General features: G+C 38.8%; 5 protein-coding genes across 5 annotated transcripts; 3 read left to right on the plus strand and 2 right to left on the minus strand.

Moving 5' to 3' along the window:
• Positions 1-1,352: 1,352 nt before the first annotated feature.
• Positions 1,353-2,673, minus strand: MELLADRAFT_50455 (uncharacterized protein; the record flags this gene model as incomplete). Its single annotated transcript, XM_007416418.1, has 3 exons — positions 1,353-1,826; positions 1,919-2,148; positions 2,241-2,673. The coding sequence occupies 3 exons, from the start codon at positions 2,625-2,627 to the stop codon at positions 1,448-1,450; spliced, it is 996 nt and encodes a 331-aa protein (XP_007416480.1).
• A 2,963-nt stretch (positions 2,674-5,636) lies between these two features.
• MELLADRAFT_93726 (uncharacterized protein) lies at positions 5,637-5,939 on the minus strand (the record flags this gene model as incomplete). The annotated part of the gene is made up of 1 exon (XM_007416417.1): positions 5,637-5,939. One exon carries the CDS (start codon positions 5,937-5,939, stop codon positions 5,637-5,639), a length of 303 nt encoding a protein of 100 aa, XP_007416479.1.
• Positions 5,940-6,258: 319 nt separating this feature from the next.
• On the plus strand, positions 6,259-8,290 carry MELLADRAFT_93727 (uncharacterized protein; the record flags this gene model as incomplete). The annotated part of the gene is made up of 5 exons (XM_007416376.1): positions 6,259-6,414; positions 6,478-6,992; positions 7,042-7,356; positions 7,432-7,996; positions 8,081-8,290. 5 exons carry the CDS (start codon positions 6,259-6,261, stop codon positions 8,288-8,290), a joined length of 1,761 nt encoding a protein of 586 aa, XP_007416438.1.
• Positions 8,291-10,130: 1,840 nt separating this feature from the next.
• On the plus strand, positions 10,131-12,666 carry MELLADRAFT_67952 (uncharacterized protein; the record flags this gene model as incomplete). Its single annotated transcript, XM_007416377.1, has 2 exons — positions 10,131-10,902; positions 10,976-12,666. The coding sequence occupies 2 exons, from the start codon at positions 10,131-10,133 to the stop codon at positions 12,664-12,666; spliced, it is 2,463 nt and encodes an 820-aa protein (XP_007416439.1).
• Positions 12,667-17,813: 5,147 nt separating this feature from the next.
• On the plus strand, positions 17,814-19,915 carry MELLADRAFT_93728 (uncharacterized protein; the record flags this gene model as incomplete). The annotated part of the gene is made up of 9 exons (XM_007416378.1): positions 17,814-17,857; positions 17,933-18,044; positions 18,111-18,363; positions 18,489-19,021; positions 19,078-19,138; positions 19,204-19,313; positions 19,359-19,372; positions 19,437-19,533; positions 19,676-19,915. 9 exons carry the CDS (start codon positions 17,814-17,816, stop codon positions 19,913-19,915), a joined length of 1,464 nt encoding a protein of 487 aa, XP_007416440.1.
• Between the last annotated feature and the right edge of the window lie 472 nt (positions 19,916-20,387).

A 20,387-nucleotide genomic window follows, 5' to 3' on the forward strand; every position in this document is an offset into this window, starting at 1 on the left:
GGTCGGAACGGGTGAAGAACGGGTGAAGATGAGGAGTCAGTAGAGGTGTGAAGGTCGCTGCAGGATGTATTGGGGTGTGAGGATTGGTGAAGGTGACAAGAGGTCTTGTTTGGTTGGGGTATGTGTGTCACAGTTGTGAAAGGTGGTGAAGGGTAACTTTAGAGAGTATTGTGAAGTTTGGAGTGTTTGGTGATGAGATGTGAAAACCGTGTAGATGGGTGAAGAGGTGTGAAGATAGATGGGTGAATAAGTGTGAAGGCTATCTTGTTTGAAAACTGGTTGAAGGCGGGTTGGAGTGTGAAACAATGTGAAAAGCGCTGGTAAGATGTGTGAGGAAGTGTGAAAGATGGTCAAGTACTTTGCATGTGTTCGACTTAGAGCCTCACGAGGTTACAAAAGATGCATCCTAGCATCTTAGGATGCATCTGCCCGCTTTCCTTCGGATCCGCTGCGAGGATACATGTGATAGTATCCTCGGGTCGGGTCCAAGTTTCAGGTGCACAAGAGGTGCCCTCTTTTCATCAGATGAATTATGATAACTTCATATCCCCCTGGATGTAAATGAATATGTGAAAGTTCCAACCACACTAAGACTATGTCTGTTGGTCAAAGCACCTGAATTCAATGGAGTAACAAACCAGTTCATATTTGATGGTTCCCAACTACAGACATCTGGGATATGGTCAACAGAGCTCAAAGATATTACTGCTCATTGTATTATATCAGGCCCTCAGTAGTGGATCACCGGAAAGAAGATTTTGCTCCGGTGCTTCACTGTACATCTTGGCACCATTACACTTCCTTGCCACATAGCCTGGTAAATTTGTAGTCATTCACAATATGTTCTCATTGCTTGTGGTCAAGTTTCCAATGCCTCATATGGCTATCCTTTTTTACATTGGAGTAGTCTATCCAAGCTCTGTCAGTTCCCATATCTCTTCTGAGCAGTATTTCATGTTGAATGAGCAAAAAAGGTGTCATTTGCCCAGCTTTTTGAGTCCATCTTGAGTGGGAGCCAAAGTCCCCTTCATGGAGATCATAGCATTCAACAGTTTATATGGTGGTCTTCCTTGGATGGAATGTGTAGTCTTGATAGCTCCAAAAATTGTCTGTTCTAGGAGATTGTCTCCTTACTGCCCTAGACTGAATAATTTTACTGTTGCTGTCCCTTGCCTATATCTTGCTAGTCTACTCACTTTATTCAGAATTCAAAATACAAGGCAATCAGATTTGCCCCATGACTTGATGAATGGTCCACAGAAGGAACCACCGGACTGTTACCCCTTTGGAGATGAATGGCCAACTGAACATTGGTCAAAGCAAATCAATAATACAACAGCTGCATATCACTTGACTGAGTATGGGTGGTATATGTCATCAACTACAACATCATTCAAAAGCAAAACACTGGTGATACAATACCCACCTAAAGATATGCAATTTGATGTCATTTATCTTGTTCACCTTTGAGGTTCATGGCTATAGGTGATCCTGGACGCGACGCGTATCCAGTCCAGCTCTCATCGTAGACTTTCACCTTAGCCTGATCCCCACCTGAGCAAATCTGAATTGCTAACCAAATAATACAGGCTGTCATTCCACTGCCACAACTGGTAACCAATTCTTTTTCTCCTTGTTTGACTGCTTCCCAGCGCTCAGCGGAACCAAAAGTGGATGTGAAGACTTCTTCCAGCTTCTCGGGCGATAAAAAGGTGCGGTAACCTTCATTGTGTGTAGCCAAGAGTTCTGAGAATGGTAGAGAGATGGAACCTGGAATGTGCCCACTCGATAAACTGGCCCTCGGCTCAGGTGCTGTACCCTCAAACCTATGATGCGACCAAGCCGTACCACCGAATAGAATCAACTTCTTTGATTGGTGCGAACTTCGATCATGACGTGGACGATTGAGACCACTGACCTTGGGCGGGGTCGAGCATCGAGAATTTCCATGCGTTGATCTGTGATGTTAGTAATGATATCGTCATAACTAGTCACAGATCGTTTCCCTTCACATTCCTCATGACTTCCTATGAGTTGATAATCTAATTTTTTAACCGAACTTGGAGGCCCAGAGTCTGTTGGTAAGCCTTCAGCGATCCAACGTGGGAGGCCGCCGTCAAGAACTGCAATCGATGGATGATGAAATGACTTTTACGAGATGAAGATATTAACTTGTCACCTCAAGGATCGAGTGATTCTCCCCAATCTAAGTACTCAAACAGCGAACTCATTTCACGTACGTGTAGGAGCCAGGCTGCGCGCGGCGCGGAAAATATGCCCAGAGAGTCATAGAACACCACAGTATCGGAAGCGGATATTCCTAGATCGTTCATAGCCACTCGAAAGGTATCAAGATTGGGTCTCATGTGAGGTAAACCACCGGCATAAGTGAGATCGGCGATTTTGTCATGATCGAAAAACACAGCATTAGGTAGTCGACGTCCTTTTTCGAATTCAGCTAAAGGAGAACGATTCGCGTTTGGCATATGCCAGGATGCATCCACCACTTTAAACTGGTGATCAGGTTTCTCGATTGCTTTTAGCAGTTGCCTTGGGGTCATAAGTTTAGGAATAACGCGAGACGAAAAGTTCCGTTTGATGGAAGACATGCCAAGTCGAGGGATCATCTTGGGAATGCACCTGAGTAATTTGGAAAAATTATGAAAACCAAGATTAACGAGAACCAGAACGAAGAAACCGAAGCTTGATCAATAGCGGAGTTCGACACAGTAATAAGACTGAAGTGTCCCGAAGGCCCCGCACACCCTAGCTTAACACAAGCCCCACCGACTAACCGATGACAGATGCTCAGTGTCAGTGACCATACTCTGACCATTGAGGTCGAGATACATTTAAAGATTGCCTGAACATCAAGACGCACTCAGCGTTCATCAAGGAATGAGAAAGAGTTGGATACTGCGTTTTGAGGTGAATGCATACCCATTGTGCCCTTTCTAATACCTTTTTAGGATCCCTTTACTCCAACCCTCATTACTAACCCTGCTTATTGAGTCTTGACCATACCGGATTATTCATAATCATAGATGACTCTACAAGTCAGTCAGGAAATCTGACAAGAAATCTTTAGATTTCCACCCAACACCCCTCAATTTTGAAAAGCTATCATCCCCCAAAATGGTGACTTTTTCAAGCTTTAGGCAAACCTCCTTGACTGGGGATTTAAAAAAAGGCAAATAAGACATGATCAAGGCTTTTTTCCTCAAAGAACATTCATATGATATGTGGGGTCTACATTCCTCAAATATAATCGTATGTTGAATCCAGAAAATTTATTATCCAAGGTTGATTGAATTCAGACAAATCCTGAGTCATGATTTTTTCCTTAGTCATTGTCATTCCCCTCTGACCTCCGCTACAATGTGGTTTATTCTTTTTTAGCCAGCACCAGGTCTGTATCCTTGTAGGCTGTAGCACATCAACATCACACACAGAGAGTTGTGAACAAATTTAAAAGTCTTGGTTGATTTAGACTGAGATTGTTGTTGAGTGGAATCAGTTTGGGTCATTTGTCGGGGTCTGTGTGCTACTCATGGAGGCCAGAGGCCTGGATTGCAGTTGGTTCTGGTCCGAGATGTGTGGTGCTGGACAGGAAAGGACTGGGAGTACTTGAGGGGGGCCACACTCAGCGCTGAACAACCCCACTGGGGTGTTCCCCCTTCCCGCGATAGCTACAGTAATGAAAAAATAGAAACAACTTTAAGATGAAACAATATAACAAGACCCCCCTTGGAGCTTAACCCTAGTCTGACTAAGAGGGTGGCGGGCAGGAAAAAAGAAAAAAAATTAAACTAATAGCAAAACAACTAAGAATTGATGATTTCTGTGTAACACTAATAACAAAATAGAAATAAGTGAAAAAGCTGTATTTGAGATTTTTTTCTAATTTGTTGTAATTTTATTTTCGTTGATAATGAACTGGCGAAAGAAAACAAAATTGAATGAGAGGACAAAAAGATTTCCTTCTAACAATCACGCTTGCTAGGGAACTAGATTGATGTGAGGATTTGACTCAAAATCTCTGGGGGAGGTTGTTGATTGTCAATTTTGTTGCACCTCTTTTCAGAGGTGATTTCGCACACTTCCCTCAGGACAGAGTGTCATTCCCCTTCTATGGATTCCACTTGGTTAATACCAGTACCAACCTACGAGCCCTTCATGAAAAATTGTTTGGTTATAGGATTGGCGGGATCCTTTGTCAACAGCAGGGGTCAACTGATCAGTGTCAATATCCCAGTTGACAAGACAAAGACACCCCTGCTGTGGAGATCTCTTCCAAGGGGCTTTCAAGTGTCTGTCAAAATTCATTTGTGTGTGTATGTCAATATGCTACATGAATCCAGACACGGTGCAGGTATCAAGTGTAGATTGTTTCCTTGGAAAGATAAGGCCAGGAAAATTTTCAGACAATAATGAGGGCGTTCATGCCGGTTACGTCTATCTGAAAATACTATTTTGGAAGTTCCTATATCCCGCTTGTTACAAGGAGAACACTGATCTAGATTTTGCTTGAGAACATGTCTTGGATGAGCAGTTGAAATGTTCATCTTATTGTTGTTGGGCTCTTCTCTGGAAGCTTGTTCAAAAAACTTCAATTTTCGGGGTATGATATTGATCTACATGGTGAACTTTCACTCAATCAAATTTTTGAACTTTGGAACAATCTTATACATACCATTCTGAGCTCACATGGTAAATTTCAAGGTTTCAGATGTTATCTTGAGGTCCTATACTCTGGATATTGATTGAACTTGACATATTGAAAACGTGGGCAGGGTTCATCAAAGAGGTTACATATATATATACATTTTGGAACAAGAATTGACCATTAAGTTGATGATACAACAATTAAGTTGACACAAAATGTGATTGGAATTCAAACAGATTGAAAATTTACTGAAGAATTTTTGTCAAATAATATTTACCTAATGGACCGACTTGATCCTGATCATCCACTGATAAAACTTCATATTTTATCACTTGCTGATCTGGATCCTTCAATGATTTTAAAGTAAACTTTTCCACTTTACAGATTCAAAAAAGGATGCACTATCAAGATTGGCTTTTTGTAAATAAAAACCCAGAAGAGATCAATAGAGAACAATCGAAAAATTGCAACGAACTGTAATGATCAATAGTCCAAATCGAATCAGAAAAGTGATTAAAAACATTGTAGATTGGAGTTTCTTGATGAATTAAATTGTCTTGAAATCGATCAACATTTTCTAAATAAATCAAGATGGGTGAGGTTTGGGTTTTTGAAATGTTTTCTTGAGTTAAAGAAATTAAACTCAATACTTGAGTTAAGCTTGATAAATTTGATTCAGGTGATCTGATCTCCACAAAAAGCAAGATTCATGAATCTTTTGGAAGAATTTTGTTTTTGTTTCCTTTCGATGAGACTTACATATAAAAGGTCGGGTTTAGAATGATGATGGATAGAAGTTTTGGATTTGTCGAAGCGTCATTTGATGAAAGTTTGGATATCCTAGCGAGAAGGTCGATCAGTTGAGATAGTTGCTCACAAAAACTGATGCCACAAAATCAAATCAGTCGAGTTTGCTATTTTTCTTCGAAAGTGTACAATCACATCCTTGAATCTTTTCAAGTAAGGTCATTCACCAGAATTGGACATCTCCAAGCAAGAGATTAAGCTGAGGATCCAAATTGGACAGATGAGCATCTGCTTCTAGATTTATTTGCTCATTGAAATCTGTTTGAGATTTAGGTATGATGATGATGATATATTCGTCACGAGTGGATCGATGGTTTGATAATAAATTCAAAGAGATATGGAATGCGAATGAGAATTGTAAATGAGTTGAAATGATTGAGATCGAATTGGGTTGAGTTTGTTTGTCTGATTTTAGCTCATAAGTTAAGCATTGATGAATGAGATGTGAGTTGAAGTGATCTGGCATTAAAGGTTTCGAGGTCAACTTCTCGTTCTTGATGTTCTTTTTGTGGTAGGTCAGGGTGGTTGTTCGGTGTCCTTCTCAGATTTGGCGCAAACTAATGAAATTATGGGTTATGAGAAAGGTGAATCACGTGATGGAAACCCAATCACGTGACTCAAACACGACAACTTGAACTTTGAAGCAAGAACAAACTTGGCAGGACATCAAAAGAACCACAAACGACCACAAGAAAAGTTAAGGAAAGTTAAAGAATTCAGGACAGGAAACATAGAAAGAAAGAAAGCAGACGCGGAACTTATAAGGAAGGGTCGACCGCTGAAAAATGAATCCAGATAAACGAATCACAGAAATTATTAAAACCCCATTGAAACTTATCAAAGAAATTCATGAAAACTCAGCATCAAGCACGAGAGCATCTCACCTTACAATCTCAAACTCATTCAAAGAAGTATTTTCAAATCAAGAATCAATTTATAAAGTAAGTCATTCGAGTTTCATTATTCATGCAATCTGAGGAACATTGAACCGATTTTGAAATTAGATACCATCCATCACAAACCCATCAACTAGTCCAAGTTCATTGCCTAAATCCACTTTAGTGAGGTTCAGATGTATGATTCAAGATACCGGTTTAGGGAAAGAAATTTATTCAAATCAAAACTTAACATCCATTTATCAAGAATCTCATCATGAAGAATTCGATCCAACTTTGAATTCGAATGAAAGTCAATTTCAGCTTCAAGAACGTGAATTGATTTATTCAGTAGAAATTCCTGGTGAATCTGATTGGTTAAAACAAAAGTTAGATGGCCCAATCGATAAAGGAATCGAGTTCAACTTAATGAACACAATGGATTTATCTTCCTCGTCTGAAACCGACTTCCATAAGAATGAAGATCAATCTAAACTTTCATCAACACGTGACAAGTTTCCCTTGAAAGGTCAACAACATTTAGGAGTCTTGTTGAAAGTTTATGACGAAGATCAAAAATTTGAAATCGATTCTATCAAAACTCATTCTGCCATTGAAGTTGTCGGAATTTTGGATTGGATCGAGTCAGTATTCTTTGAATTCTCTGAAAGACTTTCTTATTTTATTCTCAAGCTTTGAAATGCCACTATGGTTGAAATTGATCTTGATCACTTTGCCTCGATTTAGATTCAACTCGAATACAGAAGAAGATATTATTCCCAAACAAAACCCAGACGACATTCAGACCAAAAAGGATTTAATACCCTGCATTCATGTCATTTTTCATCATTCAATACCTAATCTTGTCATTTCGGACCCCATGACCTCGAACCCGATTGAAGAATGCGAAAAAATCAGGAGTCGTTTGATAAGATATATCGCTCACAAAGCTTTCAATAATGATGAACTTGCGGCAGAATATTTGTTGTGTTCAATTATCTCAAACGCGTAAGCCTAATTTTCTAAAAGAAACGCAAATGAATTTTTATCAATCCAACAGCTGACGGGTTTGTGTTTCTCTAGACCAAGTGATACAAAACTTTCAATTCCAAACGAAACTTTACAGTTGAATTTAGTCTATAAGACTTCTTCGCCGTCACCGGAATCGTTGATTGCTTTGTTGTCCAAGCTTTTAACAAGAACAGTTACCGTTCCATTTGATATCCCTACCTTGAATTCAAATCGACTGTTTCCAATTTCAAATGAAGATCAGATTGTTTCAGGTTCATTACAACTCACTTCAACAACACAAGTTATTTTAAACTCGATGAATATGAACGAAGGAACACTCAACTCATTAGGAGTCAAGAATATAGGATGTTTGAAATCTTTGATAGAAGATCGAACTTTACTTTATCAATTTCCTTTCAATCAATTCTTTCTCAATCTTTCACTTGGATTTATTGTTTTAAGCTTTGAATCTAAGAGCTTTTTGGAAGGATTTTGGAATTTACCAGTGGTTATTGAAAAAGAGAGTCGTGGATTTGTTGAAGAACCTGATGAATTTGAAATCCAACTTTGGAGGGAATATATTCAAAACTCAATTCAAAACTTGAAATCCATCAAAATCTCAGATGAATTATCATCGGTAAATTCCCATCTTTCTCAAGACAGCACTTTGAGTTGGTAACATCTCTGACACTTCGTTTTGAACTCTTTTTTTACCTTTCAGAAAATTCAAGAAAGTTTTGTAAATATTAGAAAAGGCGCAAAAGATTTAACAGAAGCCAATGAAAGATTAAGTTTAAATGAATTTTCAAATCGATTAAAATTATTAAAATTAATTGGGACTCAACTCAATACAACAGAATTAAATTGGTCAAATTGGGAATATGTATGTAAATTAGAAAAAGTTAGAAAAATCAGATGTTCAAATCATTAGTTTCTTATTGTAATTAGTATATTTTTGTGGAAGAGGTGGTGTGAAGGTGTGGTGGAATGCGGGTTTCAGGGGAGTTGAAAGATATGTGGGCAGATATCTTTTCATGTGGAATTCATTTGAATGTATTCTAAAATTGTTTTCAATGCGAAAACAGGACTCAGGTGACATTGATCTTCCATCACATAAGGGATGATATGTCCCTCATAAAAATCAATCAAGATGTGTACACCGTCACAAAAGGAGTCAGTGTTAGGGAGTTCCTCTCAGGGACCGTGCTTTTTGCTCCGCTCGCTTGATCAAACATGACCTACACTGTTAAATTGCCATTGAATGGGGAGCTTCAATTTCATCAAAAATGTTTTTTCCCAATTGGACATTCCGTGTCTGCTATCTGACAGTGAGCTCTTTGAAATGGGCATGACTTCAAATCCAGACACAAATCTGGGAATATACTAGGAGAGATGCCATCCACCCTTTTACAGTAGTCAATGATTTGTCAAAATCAGCTGGTTTATCAAAGGAAGAACTTCTAGCCTGGTCTGATAGGCTTAGAGAAGTCTTCATACTCCTTGGTATGAAATTTTTTGGGAAGTGTGCAGACATTCAACCAACATCATCAAAATTGAGTCGGATTGGGCAGATGTTTGATCATGGCTTGTCTCTAAAGATAACTCACAAGGGCTAGAATTCAACACTATAACATTTCCAAAAACCTAATGAATCTACCTTACAAGGTATCATAATTGAAATACCCCCTGAAGAGCACACAGCTGTATAGTCAAGCTTACAGCTGAGAAAAATTTGTGTTCTAACTTTGGCCCACAGGAGTTTGGCTTCTATCTTGGTGGATAGTTTGTGGCCTCAAGGTTGCACATATATCATCTTGTCCAAGGCATCAACATATTCAGAATACCAAAGAAATTTGCTTTCATAGTCAACAACTCAGCTCCTTAAAATTGGGGTGGAACCACTTCCACTGAAGATACTTGAGATTTTTGGGTACAAGACCATTTTTGTTAGTGACAGTTGCCTGTGATTTTTTTGATGATGATGTAGTTGGAGTAGCTCCAATATTGGAGCTTCCCTGTTGAAACAAGCAAAATTGGATTACTGCAACACATACTGGTCTGAGTGCCATTGACATCAGGTTTGCAAAGGTGCAGTCTCAATCTTTGTGACTCTCCAATGTAAAATGCAGCATCCATGCAGATACAGTCACCTCTGTGAAAACCGATACCCAAAAAATTGGGTCCAAAGCTATTGGTTTTCACCGAGTATCTGTTTTCTCAGAGCAAAATTCACTAAAAATGAAGATTTATTTGCTCAAAAAAGTATTGGTTTTGCATGATTATCGGTTTTGTCATGTATTGGTTCTCGCAGAGGCGACTGTATACTTCAAAGAAGCTCAAGTGATCACCAAAAGAATTTGACAAACAAGTTTATCCAAATTGCATACATGGAATCTTGATGCATTCATATTATTGTGAAAAGTAGTAATAATTTTTTTGTTGTGACAAGTTTGTAAACCCGCTTTCACATGTTGCAAGCTTTCCTCTATGTATCACAATATGAACATAAATCACAAACTGCTCATTCAAACATTATTCATCTGTTGAAACTGTTTGAAAGTGAAGTATACCAAAACTTGAAACATCTTAGAAATATTTATCTTATCTCTTTCTTTCTTCTTGACTAGCATCCTACTTTATTGTTCTTGCTGAAGATCTTTTGGCTTCACCACATAGCACAGTTTCCTCTAGGCATCTCCAACCACTGCATAACTCTTAGCCAATCAAAAATTCAAATATATCACATATTCTCTCACTACCTAACTCTAATCATGTCTGGGAGGGCATGGTTTGTAAAATTATTCATGTTTTTGGCTCTGAAGCATTGGTCTAGTTATGTTTGTGCAGGATCACAATTGGAGGCAAAAATTCTTGATGATTGGGGATGTACTCCAGAGACTCATTCTTGGACAAAACTCAATCCTTCTGAAGACTTTTTGGTCACAGAGTTCAGTGCGCACAATATGGGTGATTTGGAGCAACTTTTAGGGAAGCAAATTGGCCAGGGAGTAAGTCAGTCCTTTGATGACCTTGGAAAAACTAATCATGGTACACCTTCAACACACAAGATTTCATCAATAGACATTATGAATCACACCCCTTTGATGGAATACATCCCAGATATCACCTTTGCAAGTCCAAGTATACCAGCCATAAATACAAAAGGAGGGCATTCTCTGAGAGAAGTAACATCTGAAAATATGTGGGAATACAATCATGAAATTCCAACCTATGATTCATTTAGTCCACAAGAGGCTGATATATTTGATTATACTCAATCCATGAATGAATATTATCAACACCATGAATCTATCAGGAACAAAGATGATTATCAGCAATCAGAAAAGCATTCCTTTCTGCCTCCAGGGGTAACCAATGACACACAGGAGCTCTTAGGGTGCAATTTGAAAACAAATCACATCCCAAATGGCAAGGATCAGTTGTCAAAAATCACAAGCCTTGAAAGGCTTCCTAATCAACAGAATGAGCTCCCAGATTCAAAGAAGAAAAATGTTCTCAAACCAATAGTCAGCAGGGAAAAAAGTATCTCAAATATATCACGGAAAAGAAGACAGCAAAAATATGAATTGGAAGCCCATGGTTCTCAAACCAATAGTCAGCAGGGAAAAAAGTATCTCAAATATATCACGGAAAAGAAGACAGCAAAAATATGAATTGGAAGCCCATGGTGTTTTTGTCCAAACAAGGATTGATGCTGTGAAAAGATACAGATTAAAAAGAAGAAGGAGAGAATTGGGTATCACCCCAGTTTTTAATGAGAAGCACATCAATCTCACATCAGATAAGGAGAAATTATTGGCTCCCATGTCTGATGCTTCAGTGGCAAGACAAAATGAACCGGTTGATTTTACTGGTACTAACAATGAACAGAGGATCTCAATAACTGACCAAACCATGGCAATTAAAGAAAAATGTGGCCCTGCAAGTAGCAAAGATGTGCAGTCAAATGTTGGGAAGAAGATTTATGGTCTTCTTCACAAAATTGGGATGCTAAATGTGAATCGGTCCCCCTCACTTTGTTATGAGATATATGAGTTTTTCCTAGATATTTACAAGGGAATCAAAGGTGTAGAACAATTTGATGCTAAAGACGTCAGATCTGTAAGGCGTGCTATAAAGAATGCAGCATATGCAGTTGTCATGACGTTCCTTGGTATCCTGAGAGTCTTTGAGGCTGGTCAAAATGAAGAGAATGACACTGAAAGAACACTGAAGGATGGTTGGAATTTCATGAAAGGCTTTTATAGCACCTGGAAGGATGCAACACTTGAGCAGTTTCATTTTGGAAAAGTAACTCAATTTGATCAAGGGCATTCATTAAATCCAGAATTCCACTTGAGATACTTGAAGGATATTCAAAACAGGGCTGCAGTAAGCTATTCAATGATATTATCTATTTCACTGCTTTGGTCCAAAGATAGAGGGCATTCAAAAGTCCCCACGGATATGTGGAATCAATACAAGACAGTACAAACCACATGGTACACTGATTGTAAAACTGATCAAGGTGGAATTTACACAAGGAGGGGTATCCGGAACTACTCATTCTGGGGCCCAGAACAATTTGAAAGGGACAATTGGCACCTGAATGGCAAAGAAAACTTATCACCTAACCATATATGGGAATTTGGCTCAAATGCTGCACAGTTCCATACAGATGTTGGTAGGGAAGTGTGCAAAGATTTACATGTGTTCTTTGAGGATCTCATCCATAAGCTACATATATCATACAAGAATCAATGTTCTGAATCACAGAATTTTCCAGCTGAATCAAGTGTCTGGCACAATGGGATTCATTCAGATGGTCTTAGCCGTATAATTAAGGCCGTCAGTTTGGCACAGTACAGACTGACAGTTCCTTTTATTGGACTGATCAGAGTCTTGAACAAAGAGAACTTGGATGCCAACCAACTACAAAAATTGATTCAAAATGCAATCAAATTTCTGAAGATGAATTTTTCTGAATGGAAGAAACTTGATTTCAATTCCAGAGATCTTCAGAGGTTGCTTTTCTCCAAACGCATTCTTGCTTCACCCAATTCAATCCGTTCTACTGAAGATATGTTTCAATCACTTGTTGTATGTATTGATCCAAATAAGTTTCCCTCCCAAGCTATCCTTAAACTCTTTGATTCATGGCAAGATTCAATCACTACAAGCAGACCAGGTTCAGATGACCATATTGACTTCCAAATTGTGAAAATACCTTCTGTCTCTGTTAAACACCTCATTCACTATGTTCAACAAATTCTTGATGACCATTGTCCCTCAACTAACAAGAAGTAGTTTATTCACTTGAAAGTGGATAAAACTGTCAGCATTTTTGGTGTTCAATGCTATCTTGAGGTATTTCAATGATATTGGTCTCAAAGAATATTACATTGCTTCAGGTGGCTAACTAAGATTATACTGCTAGAAACTCTCTTGTGTTACACTTTACATTCATAGATAATTATCAATGTCAACAATGAACAGGTATCAACAAAAATGTATTGCTACAAAGATTTTCATTCAGTTGTTATCACCTAGACTCAAATAAATCCTAATTCAGTTTGGCCCTGGCCCTGATCAGAAATGATGATGAGTAGTGATGTGCTATGTGTCATGCTTTTTTGGTCATATTCACACCACATATTCAACCAAAATGAGTGGTCCTAGACCCATCACTATTACCAAAAGCCATATCAATAACCCTTAAGTGCATCCTGAGACCATATCATCAACACCTAAGTGCGGCCTAAAGCCATTTTATTGAATCATAAGGTACACTATGAACCCATGCGTCCAAAATATATGGATATAAACTAAAATAAAAACAAAATAAAAACACCTTGGGGCATGTGGGTTAACTTGGATTGCCAGATTTCAACTTTTGCGGAGTGCATGTGGTTGAGACCAGGTGATAACAAATAGAATCAGATGATCTTGCACCCTTGAATCACTAGTAAAAATTGAAAGGCAAGTTCATCAAGACTTGACATCTTGTCTGGAAACCGTATCTAAATTAACACAAGCCCAGTCCTATTTCAGTTACACTATGGAGTGCCCTTAATCTTTGACATGACTATAAACTCTATGATTCTATATGCAAGAGTTGTACACAGGTTTAGCTACTCTTACCTTTTGTCAGAACAGCTAGTACAGGGCAGTGGCATGGCCAGGTCTCTGAGATTGATTCTTGTAAACTAACCTTATCTTGGCTAGCTAATTGCTGGTGGCTTGGTGTGTAAGGTTCTCATGCTTTTCTGTTTTTTAAACTTCTGTAAATTCAGGGGCAGGAAGGCAGCATCAGAAATTTATCAACTTGAGAGTATGGAACTTAGATTGATGAATATGATTTCCAATCAATTTGAGCCTGATGTCCATCCCTGACATCACTGCAGTGCCTTTCAGTTTTGGGAAGAAATGTGAGCTTCTGGTAATGGTTGTCAGGTTTTGAGCTGTGGTGCAAACATGTCACTGTGTATTCAAAGGAAGGGTCCCCTTTAATGCTAGACAGTGCATTCAAGCACAGTGGTGTAGTGGTTGCATGCATAAATAAAATAGCAAAGTATTGATCAATACAAAGAAAAATTGGACATAAGATATTGATACACAATAAGAGACAACAGACAAATGCCATAAGTAATAAATGGAGAAGGGTTTAATAAAAACAAGAGTCAAACCCCCAAAATTAACAATAGAACATAACAGAAATAAAAATAAAAAAATACATAAAAACTGAATGTGAGAATTTACCAAAAACTAAACAATATTCACTTTTGTCTTCTTGGCTGACTGTGCACGGCTTTGGTGTGAATCTGTGCAGTGGACCAAAACCAATCAACCCCCAGAGGTGCTGAAGAGTGCAGTGGGGTTTCCAGACATTCCTGGTGCAACGGTCCACCTTGAAGTGCACTGGTTACGCTGTGCATCAGGGATTTCTGATGTATCAAGTGAATGAGATTTGTGAATGATACAAGGTCTGAGAGGAATTGGAAATTGTTCTCTCCTGTACAAACACCTCTAGGCTTGAAACTACCCAGGGCTGACCCCCTCAGCTCCACCAAGTCTCTTGGGATTCCAGCCCAGCTTGTTCCTTGCAGGTTCTCTCAAATGTGTGATAGGAGTTTTGAATCCTCCCTAGGCCAGAACCTAGGCAATTGTACAAGAAAAGGCTTTGACTTTCATATGAGTTTAATATTGTGATTGAAATGCTCTTTATGTCTTGGGTATCAAATTGAAAAATAAATCTTGTAATGCTCTATGTGCTTTGACCAGGAGTCACAAACTCATTCAAAAGTTTGGTTCAAATGCTGCAGGGTTTCATATAACTTCTGGGAAACATTTGTGCAAACATTTACATCTTTTCTTCAAGAGTTCCATTCAGAAAGTGCAAATCCCATGCAAGGACTTGACTCCTTCTTGAACTTCACAAACCATTCCACCTGAATCAATCATCTGCACCAATCTAATTCATTCAGAGAGTCTAAGCTGTGCACAGTACAAAGTGGTACTCCCTATCATTGAAGTCCTCAGGATCTTGAATCAAGGGCTTCAGACCAGCTTCAAAATTTGGTTCATCATGCAATCAGATCATCTAGATGACACTTCTTGAATGGAAAAACTTTGATTCCCATGCCAACAATCACCAAAAAGATTTTTCTCCAGGCACACTTGCACATCTCCCACATCATTTCCTGCTCCTTACTATAGATGTTGATACATATGGGTTTCCCTGTCAATATATTTTTCAGCTCTTGAAGCCATGGCAACACTCAAAACTCAAAGGCAAGACAAATTCATATGACCACATAGACTTTCAACTTGTCAACACACCTTTTGTCTCCTTTAACAAACCCAAGTTTCCATTTTAAACAGGTTTCCTATGATCAGGATACCTTACATAACCTGCATTAGCAAGTTTACTTGTCACTGAAGGGTATACTGTACAAAGTCATGTAAGTGTTTACCCCTTGCTTCTTTGAGGTTAGATATGTATCATAGAGGTGAGCAATTGAGCAAAACGTTTGTCAACACGGTGTAGAACTTAAAGCTCAACAAGAGCTTCACAGAGCTTAAGGAGGGATAATCTACTAGTATAACTCACTAATAGAAGTTGCCTGAAGACTGCATCTTTGAAATAATCAAGACAGTGATTTGCTCAATTCTTAAAAATAAGGCACCAGATAAATATTTAGCAATACTTGGTTCAAGTATTATTCCTGTGAGTTTGATATAAGAAAAAAACTCAACGCTGCTATAGTATTCTTCCAATTTAATCACAACAGAAGCACAATGTTATTAACCAAAGACCAGCAACAATCAATTAGATTGTTATTATAAAACTAAAGGCACGACTGAGTTTCTCGGCAAAACTGGATTAAACCCCTTAAGCCTTCATATGACCCCCTAAACCCCTAAGCATCTAGATAGTAGATTCCAATTAACCCTACTTTACTGGGCAGACCTCCACGGCCTATCCTCTTGATTGCACAATCCTTGATTCATCAAATTCTGTTTCCTCACCCCAATTCAATACCCCCAGCAAGATCCACCGACAAGAATACCGTCTGCCACACTCCATTATTCACCAGCACGAGTTTTACAACTTCAACCAACCAGTTTTAATGTGATGCAACGTCCTTGTGGGCAGCCTTCATAGCAACATTCCTTGCTACCTCAATTTCCCAAGTTTCCAATTCAGTCTGCGGACATACCAATCTGACAAACGAACCTGGGCCTTGGTCACTCTTGTTTGCAATACCTCTGATCAAACTCCCAAGTAATCTTTCTCAATTTGCCATTCATCACAAACCCTCAATCCCAAACCAGTCCAACAATTGGAAACATCTCGATCTTGATGCAGAAGTCATGGCTTTACCGACTAGCCCCAGTAGGAGCACGTTGGATTCAAATGATCATAAAAGCTTCAACGGCTTGCTACGGAATTGCGGAAAAAGAACGAAAAGTGTGGGTGCAATTTGTAGTGTCAGCCTACATTTGTCCTCCTCCTTGCATCAAGTCAATCAATGGCTATTGGATCTTAGTCGGACCTCACATTGTATGGCCTTACTCAAGTCTCAGCCGCTTACTCCTTAGGATCTTCAGTTCACTCAAGCTCTATCTGATCCTCCAATCTTCTCCGTTGATTCCATTCCAGCCAAACTCGTATGGATCAAAGTCTTTGAGAAAGTCTTGGTGGACTCACCTCAAGTTCCTCCATCTAATGATCCTCCAATCAAATTTAAATTTGCGGCATCTGGCACTCTCCGGTTTGTCATCTCTTATGTCTTCTCCAGCCTCTTTACCTCATCTAAATCTCAACTTGCCCTCCCCATCGCTACCTGGTACGGAACCTGACTTGAAACATTGTCCTCTTATACATGCCTCTTCAATAAGTTGTTTGGGTACCTGTAAAATCACCACCGTATATGAATCAACACATCCACCAAGTACAATCTCTCTTGGAGAAGGGCTATCTCTCACGTTCTTGAAACCTTAGGTAACTCATCCTACCGCCATTTCGAACTCGCCTGCTCCTACACCCTTGGCGTCTCCCTTCACTGTTCAATAAACAGACAATCAGAAGATCAACTCACCATCAGACCGGACAAGTCAGTCTTTTGTGATTACTTTTAGATACTCTATCAATTCATTGAACTGACCTTGATGGTTGTCACTCAGAATCAGTCTCATTAAGTGAAAACATCAAGGATCAATCATGTCATGTCATATCATATCATACAAGTCAAAGGCAAACCTGGTTTAAAACATCCACTTGCCTCATCTGAGATCAGGCCAAACTGGATTAAACTTCCTCAAGCACAGGTAAGTCAAGACTCAAATTTTGGCCACCTGCACGTCTATGCCAGCTCTAAATCAAGAAAGTCCCACTTCAGGCTACGTTCGGTTGCGATTACTTTTTGCGATCATTTCCCAGAATCGCAGTTGAAATTGGAAAAAATATGTATCAAAAAAGACGTTCGGTAAGGATTATGGACTTGAAAAATCAACTCATTCCCCGTCCCAAAATGAGATCAATACCTCCCTTTGCAAAAACGCGAAAAGGGAGATTATCACTCCATAATCTCATTTTGGGCCTTAGCGAAATTCACTTACAACACCCTTTGACGTCCCTCAGCTTGAAAACTGGACAACGTCAAAGATCTTCACTTCACCCTTCCTTCTCTTTCCTCACTCCAAGATCTCTTTCTTCATCAAACATCATCAATCAACAGTTTTCAAGAATCATTTTTAAGAATCATCATTCACCATGCCTTGAGCTGAAAAGGACTCCGGACCCCAAGACGAAGCAAAGTGGACCGATTCCAAAGTACGATTTGTCCTCAACAAGTTTTTAACTCAAAAAGAAAATGGACACTTGATGGGAACGACCTGGAAACCGATTGCTTTCACAAATGTCACCGCCGGCTATAATCTAGCGTATTCAAATGAGAAGCTCACTCTCCGACAAATCAAAAATCGTTACTCATCAGTAAGTTAGACTCTTTGTACATATTTGATCTCACTCTGATTTCTCCCCATGCTTCTTTCATCTAATGATTCAGAGAAAGAGCATATACGCTGCGGCCAAAAAGTTGAAGGAAAACACTGGAATTGGCTGGGTTAAAGGGGAATGTCAAGTAGATATGCCGCAGGAATGGTGGAACAATGAAGGCATGGTGAGTATTTGGATTGTAATGCTAATCACGTTAACTCGCTGACCTTTGATTGTTTGTCCACCCTAGAAACACCAGGATGCTCTCCAATTCCACAAGCATGCCTTCATCTTCTTTGATCAAATGGACGAATTGCTCCATTTCTCAAAACCTACTGGATCCTTACGTACTGGAACCAGCAGCAATGCCCGAGTCAAAGCAAAAAAAGTGGAGGATGAAGGTGATGAAGACGATCAAGTAGGTAAAAAATCTTGTGACATACGTAAAAAAGATGAAGACTTGAATCAAGAGGTTGTTGGAAATGACCGAGTTATTGTACTTGGTTGGTGACCATATTTTTGATATCATTTCTTATATTCATATTCTTTTATCATCTGTTTTTTTTTATTTTATATCATCTGTACTAACTTTTTTACTTATCTCTTCTTTCAAATCTCTTCTGAATAGATGGAGCCGACTCCAGCAAAATCAACGTTGGTACAGATAAAGCTGAAGAGACCGCCAATCCGACTGAGCCAATATCAAACAAAGTATCACATGTCAAACAAGCAGCTCCATCAAAACCGAGTAAACAAAAGCAACCAGACTCAGATGACTCGGATGCATCAATCTCTTTAGTTAAACCAGCCAAAACCAACAACAAGAAGAAGGCACCTGCTCGTGAGGTGACGCCGGGCACACTTGCCAATGCCATTGCTGCCACTTCCACCGACTCAGTCTTACGTACCCAGAAATTACTTGACAGCAAGGCAGCTCAATCTGCTGAACGAGATACCGCGATTGCAGCAGCTGCTCGAATCAGATCCGAACGCCATGCTCATCAACAAGAGGCGATTGCAATTTTCAATGTCAAGAGCAAAGTCGAATTTCCTGATGTTCAGAATCGATTAATTGCCATTGATGTCATAGCCGAAGAGCGCGAAGCTGCTTTATTTGCTGGTTTAGATGACGAAATGGCCTGGATTTGGCTTAAAAATCAGGTAGTGAAAGAAAAGAAGGAGTTGGAAAAAAACGAGTAATCTTGTGTATTGCAAAGATCTCTTTAGATTCAAAGGATCATGAACAAGTTACTAAAACTGATGATCAAGATAAAATCAGTTAGTAATTCTGATGCTTTTCATCTTTTTTATCAGCTCGCTGACAAGCAATTTCAATTGCATAGCCAAAGCAAGCAACAAACAAGAGGCATCAACTGAAGTTGCAAAAAACAAAAATGATGGAGAAGAAGAAGACAAAGAAGATGATGAAGAAGATGAGACAGGAGAAGATTTAGTAGATATCATAAATGAAGATGATAGTGCTGATAAAACATCGTAGGCTAAAGGAACACCGTAAGTTGAAATCTCCTAAAATTTTCTTCTTGAAACTCAAAGCTAATCAAATTCTGAATGACAGAATCCCATATGCAACTTTGGTTCATACCTTTACTTTGATTGACACGACTACCGAACGACTAGAAATCACTAAATATCTAAGTCAACATCTTACAAAAGTGATTGATTGAACTCCCAATGAATTGATCAGAATCATTTTATGTATCAATCAAGTTGAGTCTTTCAGATCTCTTCTTGATCAAAGTTTGAATCCATAAAGTCATCTAACTTTCCAAAAACCTTGATTCTTCTCTCATACAGCTGTGTCCTGATTATGAAAGGATTGAACTTGGAATTGGTGAATCAATCTTGGTCAAAGGTATTGGATCTTCAATGGGTAGAACACCTACTCAAGTCAAAGCTGATTTTAAAAAAGGAGGATATTTACGTTTAGTAGCACAAAACAGTGAATCCACCAAAAAAACTATGTTTAAACCAACGGTCAGAATTTTTCTTTGTAGTGAGGACATTGCAGTACTCTACAATCAGATGGAAATCTGACGCAAATACTTTAAGATCTTCAGACATCTATCTAAGTCTGATCAATGCTTGAAGTATACACAAGCAATGGAGAGAAGTGTTTATATATGAGTTAGTTTGGTCTAAGATGAAATTAAGATAGCCTTTGAAACAAAGGTACAAAGCTTCAAAGAGCACCATATTCAACCCAAAATTCAAGAAGCTACTACAATAAAGCAGAACATGTAATAAATCTTCGAACTTTTGTAAGTCCAAAGATGAAGTTCATCATAAAATGATCATAAATTCAAACCACCTGTTGTTATGTGATCAAATCAAAATACATGAATATTGATGATTGGTCTTGATAGAAGCTATCAGGTACAAGAAACTCTTGGCTTTTTCTTTCACTCTCACTATTGCTTGAATTGGGTAATTTGAATAGTTTCCATAACTTTGAACTGCTTAAAATCTCCCTTGAGTATGGAACATAATATGCTGCTGCCCGCTGTTG

Source organism: Melampsora larici-populina (genome assembly GCF_000204055.1).
Source record: "Melampsora larici-populina 98AG31 unplaced genomic scaffold MELLAscaffold_60, whole genome shotgun sequence".
NCBI classification, from domain to species: domain Eukaryota; kingdom Fungi; phylum Basidiomycota; class Pucciniomycetes; order Pucciniales; family Melampsoraceae; genus Melampsora; species Melampsora laricis-populina.